The sequence below is a fragment of the Littorina saxatilis genome, linkage group LG13 (genome assembly GCF_037325665.1).
Source record: "Littorina saxatilis isolate snail1 linkage group LG13, US_GU_Lsax_2.0, whole genome shotgun sequence".
Lineage (NCBI taxonomy): Eukaryota > Metazoa > Mollusca > Gastropoda > Littorinimorpha > Littorinidae > Littorina > Littorina saxatilis.
In genome coordinates, this window is record NC_090257.1 from 43,051,211 (window position 1) to 43,058,097 (window position 6,887).

General features: G+C 42.4%; 1 protein-coding gene across 2 annotated transcripts in view; it reads left to right on the forward strand.

Moving 5' to 3' along the window:
• Positions 1–6,219, forward strand: part of LOC138945800 (uncharacterized) — a 52,798-nt gene extending 46,579 nt beyond the window's left edge. For both annotated transcript variants that reach the window (XM_070317308.1, XM_070317309.1), the window contains exons 4-6: positions 3,391–3,515; positions 4,128–5,048; positions 5,089–6,219. In XM_070317308.1, coding sequence (XP_070173409.1) covers positions 3,391–3,515; positions 4,128–4,141 — 139 coding nt within the window. In that variant the 3' untranslated portion in view covers positions 4,142–5,048; positions 5,089–6,219. The remainder of the gene's footprint in view (positions 1–3,390; positions 3,516–4,127; positions 5,049–5,088) is intronic.
• Positions 6,220–6,887: the final 668 nt, after the last annotated feature.

The following is a 6,887-nucleotide window of genomic DNA, read 5'->3' on the forward strand; positions in this document are numbered from 1 at the left end:
CTTGTCAGTTTTCCTATTTTTGGACTAAAATCAAGTACACAGATATGCTGTTATTCTGCTCTGGCGGCAAAGGCAGATATTGTGTGTTCTGTATATGTTTTGGTATCGCTTAGGATAATGTTCTTTCGTCAAATGGGACTAGCAGACGAATTTTTGCACCCGTGTTCCAACGTTAAAACTGTATGAAGTTCAGTTTTCTGGGGAAAATAGTGTATGAAACCGCTTTATGTTGTTTAAATTGATGAGATGTGTGCATTTGGTTGCGTGTGATCTGTTTATTAAATGAAATATTGTTGAAAACTGACCGTCGGATTGCAGTCTGTTGTCGAAGAAACTGAGTGAAAAGAAGGGGAACTACTCTTGTCGCTAGAGAAAGTATGAGTTACTTGCCTTGCGGGAAATTGCTTGTGATGAACGTTTGAGCACGGCAGATCTAGATTCAGAAAACAACCGAACTCATGGATTTTATATGGAGATTCATGTGTTCAGGCCTGTAGTTGTTAATTTAAATGCGGTATGTTTGTATTGTTTGCTCCAGAGATGTATACTTCGTACATTAGAGCGTTCGGAACTTTTCAGTCGCAAAAAGTAGTACCGAAACAGAACAACTTCTCAACCCATTGCACTATCGAGGATTCAGGCTGTTGCTGGGTCGTTATTTGTTTGGTTGCTGGGTCATTATCGAAAAACAACTACCCCTACAAGTTTACAGAGGTAAAGAAGCAGAGGGGGGAATAAATATAGTTCTGACCCCAAGTTTATTCACAAAAGTTATCAACAACCATTACATTGCACTTGCAATCAACGCGCGGTGACGTGTTACATGCGCCCTTTGGGATTTCCACCAAAGCCGATGTTACTATTTAGAGAACAGATATTTTTTGGAAACCGTATACAAGGAAAATACTTCATAATCATGCAACCCTTCTATTAATTCGATCTTCCATACACCACTCAAAAGCTTTGGAAGGACGAAAACGGAAGGAAAAAGAAAAAGAAAGTTGAAAAATTCAGAAAAAGTTCCAAAGAATTGTTTGCTTGTGATACGATGCAAATCCACCATCCCGGAATTGCGTTAAGGCGCTCTACGTACCTTCCTACACTGAATTGCGTTAAGGCGCTCTACGTACCTTCCTACACTGAATTGCGTTAAGGCGCTCTACGTACCTTCCTACACTGAATTGCGTTAAGGCGCTCTACGTACCTTCCCACACTGAATTGCGTTAAGGCGCTCTACGTACCTTCCTACACTGAATTGCGTTAAGGCGCTCTACGTACCTTCCTACACTGAATTGCGTTAAGGCGATCTACGTACCTTCCTACACTGAATTGCGTTAAGGCGCTCTACGTACCTTCCGACACTGTATTGCGTTAAGGCGCTCTACGTACCTTCCGACACTGTACTGGGTCAAACATTAGACATTGTTACTTCCAGACTTACTCGTGAATTCTCGAGCAAGGGGGTCCGTTATCGACTCATCGATTCTCGAGCCGCTCTCTTCAGTGTTTTGGGGGCTCAACGCTCTATCCATCTCACTCTACGCTCTATCCATCTCACTCTACGCTCTATCCATCTCACTCTACGCTCTATCCATCTCACTCTACGCTCTATCCATCTCACTCTACGCTCTATCCATCTCACTCTACGCTCTATCCATCTCACTCTTCTAGTTGCCTTAACTTGATGACTGCCACTATTCTCCCGTTCATTGCATTTAGTCAAGTTTTGACTGAATGTTTTCAGATAGACCAGAAATCGAGATGAGGGTGTTGCTGTGTGTATGTATGTGTGTATTTGTGCATGCGCGGGTGTGTGTGTGTGCGTGAGTGTTTATTAGTGTGTGTGTGTGTATGTGTGTGTGTGTGTGTGTGTGTGTGTGTGTGTGTGTGTGCGTATGTGTGTGCGTATGTGTGTGTGTGTGTGTGTGTGTGTATGTGTATGTGTGTAGTGTGTGTGTGTGTGTGTATGCATGTGTGAATATGTGTGTGTATGTGTGTGCGTATGTGTGTGCGTATGTGTGTGTGTGTGTGTGTATGTGTATGTGTGTAGTGTGTGTGTGTGTATGCATGTGTGAATATGTGTGTGTGTGTTTGCGCGCGTGTGTGTGTGTGGGGGGGGGGTGAGCAATTGCAGAAAAACTACCGGACACATCTTTATAACACTTTACATGAAAGTTGTTGAAAAGAATACATTTTATTTTCTGAATACCAAAATATATATGATATGTTTTCTCTAATAATGTGCACAGTTTAAAACAAAATCGGTTCATGCGAATTTCGCCAAAATGTTGGCATTCTTCGCCGAGACCAATTCGACCTGTCTTGGTGTTTTTTGCTTGTCAGGTTTTTAATATCGATGATGACTAATCCCAGATTGTCAGTGTAATCTCTTAGTTTCAGGCCGACAGATTGACTTAATGTTTTGATATCGCTTAACGCGACTAAATTTGTATTTTGGAAAGCAAAACCAAACAGCACTGAAATCAAGCGCGACCAACATAATGTCGGCAATGTACTATCAGCGACACGCATTGACCAATCACCGACGACGACTGTTTTTGGCTTATTGTTCTCATGCTCACATACAGGACATGGCATTAATACGAGGGGCACTAACGTCGTTTCACAAAACGGATTTCCTTACACACAATTCCCTCTTGAATGGGAAAATGTAATGGTGTCTTTGGTGTGGTGACGCCCAATGCTCGGTCCATTATATAAAAAGAGGCGACCGGATGCAAGTGGTTGTCCACCGAGAAAGTGAGGATGGTTGAAAGCTAGTTGTTACACGACACTTGAGATTGACGAAATTCTCAAATGTCGTATAGTTGTGTTCTTTTATTCTACGTGGCCCGTCTTCACAGCAGCAGACAAAAACTCGTCAAATTGAGTTCGAGGATTTATTTAGCATTCCATACATATACAACTGCACATCGTAGCAGAACTCAAAGTAGAAGCCTTTTTAACATACAAATCGCGCTGGCCTATAATTATAGTAAATACTCAATCTCGAGAATATTCCAGACCGAACATGATACAACTAAAATTAGATGAACTGTCCATGGACTAGAATAGTGACATTCTCTGTGACGTACATCAAAAGTGCCGACGCACTTAATCCGAGCGAACACCACGAACCCACGACTCAAAACAACGTGGTAAGCAACTTGTTATGACAGGACTAGAAAGTTCACCTGCATTCTCGTCCAAACATAAATATTGTGTTTACAAAATATAATATCGGTACTTTCCCACAAAGTACAAATAAGTCAACTACATGCAACACACAAAACTGAACCAAAGCTCAGCAACGGTAGCGTTTCCTAACACTAGTGCATGCAAGATGATGGGATTGTGTTCTGATCAAAGTTACTGTGTGTTGATGTACAGTTCCGCCAAGGAGTCGATGCGCTGCACACGAGAACTGGTCAACATGTGCATGGACAACTCGGACATCCTGAATGTACTGTCAAGTTATGACCTGTCCGCAACCTTCGCCAACGTCAGGCTAGTCTGTAAGTATAGGTCACGTGGTGGCGGTAACTACAGGCTGCTCGCAGTACTTCATGTTTCTTCTTATTATCATTTACCTTCTTGTTAAGATCCCTCCTCCTCTTCTTCTTCTCTTTCTTCTTATACTTCTACTTCTTCTTCTTGTTCTTCTTCTTCTTCTTCTTCTTTTGGAAGGAGGAATAGGGACAAGCGACACTCAAAAACACGTTCCCATTGGTTTAATCAAAACTCTTAATGAACTTTCCTACCCGCGTAAATACATTCAAAATAATCTTACTCATGATAAATCTGTGTGTATGTGTGTGTGTGTGTGTGTGTGTGTGTGTGTGTGTGTGTGTGTGTGTGTGTAAGTGTGTGTGTGTGTGTGTGTGTGTGTGTGTAAGTGTGTGTGTGTGTGTGTGTGTGTGCTCGCGTACGTGCCTGTGTGTGTGTGTGTGTGTGTGTGTGTGTGTGTGTGTGTGTGCTCGCATACGTGCCTACGTGCGTGCGTGTATGTGCATGTATGTGTATGTGTGTGTGTGTGTGTGTGTGTGTGTGTGTGTGTGTGTGTGTGTGTGTGTGTGTGTGTGTGTGTGTGTGTGGTTTACATACGTTGAAACCTTGACTTGTTCCAGGCGGAAAGAAGTGATGCTGAAATGGTTGTGCCAACCCATCTTCCGGCCACATCCCGCAGCGACGCTCACGTGATCAACTCTCTTCAACCGTCCTTGACCTCCCACGTCACTTCCGTTCGCACTACTATACCTTTTACCCTCTCTCCCTCTCTCCCTCTTGTAAGAAAAGGCGTAGCCTTAAATCTTAATCCTTGTTAAATAAAGTCCTTGTTAAATAAAGTTCTCCTTGAAATCTCCATCCTTGAGTATTAAACTTCGTCTGTTCTCTCTCTCTCTCTCTCTCTCTCTCTCTCTCTCTCTCTCTCTCTCTCTCTCTCTCTCTCTCTCTCTCTCTCTCTCTCTCTCTCTCTCTCTCTCTCTCTCTCTCTTTCTCTCTCTCTCAACCTGTTGAAAAAAGGTAACCAGATCAGATGACAGGTCACAGACAAAATTGAGGCAGGTGCTACTTGTTTTGTATGTTAACTTACTTCTTTAGTTACTTGGTGGTATGAAAAAAAGAACCCAGAACTCGACCAGAAATGCTGCTTGTTGGCAATGAACTCGTGAAAGGAACCGGTGATCTGGACTTTGTTTGTATTATTATGGCATTGCACAGTGACTGAGACACGCCTCTCCCTAGTTCTCTCCCTTTATTCATTTCTGCCCAACTCTGCCCTGGTACATATAGTTCAACTTTAAACTATCAGTGTGCCTCTTTAGTTTTGCATTGATCTTTTAGAATAGCTCATACTCATACTCAATGAAAACTCTGTTATAATTTGTGTGCGTTGTTCAAACAGAAATTCTTACATCAGAGAAAATAAATTTTGTTATATTGCTGTTTGTTTTTGCTACAGTTTGTCCATACACCTGTTGTTTTAAAAAACAGAAACCTGAATTTTACTGTTTGTTCCGAGCGAATGAGAGTAAGTCATAGGCAGGGTAAGGCAGGGTAAGGCAGGGTAAGGCAGGGTAAGGCAAGGTAAGGCCAAGTGTGTTCTTTTCCTCGACATTTCTTGCCTCGTCGTCTGTAATGCCTTATTCAACGCATCGCATACTGTGAACAAACAGACTTCGTTTCCTGGAATGATTTCCCAACTTCACAAATCCGCCCACCCCCCCCCCCCCCCAACCCCAAACGAAGTCTGTTTGGGAATTTCTTATTTAAATGATCTTGAACACGCCCCCCCCCCCCCCCACACACACACACACACACGCACACATACCTCCAAAAAGTGTGTAGCACTAAAAGCGATCAACAAAGATATCCCGAAGCCTTAAGCCGAGTGGTGTTCTGCATACCACGCATACTTTCTGTTGTTCATGCATTCCGACTGAGTTAAAATCGTATAAAAAAACACCTAATATGCTGACATTGGCTGCATTTAAAAAAGGTTAATGCTCTTTTTGCCGGTACCCTGCACGTTCATTCCATGTAATAAGCAAAAGAAACAAGAGGCGAAGCCTTCAAGGCTCACGTAAGAAATAAACAAACAGTAACACAAACTCAATCACTCCGTCACACATACACACCCACACACACAGTAAGCTTAGGTGACACTGTGCAAGAAAGAGAGACACTAGATCTAGATCTGTCTGTCTGCATGTAGCCTACTTACAGGGACACGACTGCCAAATAGTCTCGGCCCGCTCAAAATAACAATGACCGAGACCACACACACCACGCGAGAGAGAAAGACTACAGGGAGGCATGCCGTCATGATGCATTAATTGACGTCAAACACTTTTGACCGTGACGTAATCTTATGCGAGCTTTATCCATAGTCTTGGATAACCACTCACACATAGACTCGGAAATGTTAAAGTTTCTACCACAGACATACACACGCACAAACACACACACACACGCACAAACGCACAAACGCACAGACAGACAAAGTTACGATCGCATAGGCTACACTTCGTGAGCCAAAAAGGATCACTGAACATCAGAGCCGATAACAATTTGATAAGTAAACCTTGAGCATCTAATATAATTCTCTTTGATTGTAAAATGGCGTTTGATCTGTTCACTTGTTCTGTGCATTTGACACGATGTTGTTGTTGTTTGGGCAACGGAAGAGGAGCAAAATAAAACTATTTTGAAATAGTTTGATATAATTGTGGTTTGTCGACTTGGGAGAGAGCGTATGTTGTGTTGTGTTGTGTTGTGTTGTGTTGTGTTGTGTTGTGTTGTGTTGTGTTGTGTTGTGTTGTGTTGTGTTGTGTTGTGTCGTGTCGTGTTGTGTTGTGTTGTGTTGTGTTATGCTGTTTTGTGTTGTGTTGTGTTGTGTTGTGTTATACTGTTGTGTGTCGTGTTATGGTGTGTTGTGTTGTGTTGTGTTGTGTTGTGTTGTGTTGTGTTGTGTTGTGTTGTGTTGTGTTGTGTCGTGTCGTGTCGTGTTGTGTTGTGTTGTGTTGTGTTATGCTGTTTTGTGTTGTGTTGTGTTGTGTTGTGTTATACTGTTTTGTGTTGTGTTGTGTTGTGTTGTGTTGTGTTGTGTTGTGTTGTGTTGTGTTGCGTTGTGATGTTTGCTGGTGTATGCATGCACGCGCGCGCGCCTTTGTGTGTATGTGTGTGTGTGTGTGTGTGTGTGTGTGTGTGTGTATGTGTGTGTGTATGCATGTGTGTGTGTATGTGTATATATATATGTGTGTGTGTGTGTGTGTGTGGCAGCATTAAAGTTGCCTAATCATCATATCAGGCAAATTGCTATTAAAAAAACACACACAATAGTTGTTATCTCTTTTCCGAAAACACAATGGCTGTTATTTCTTCAC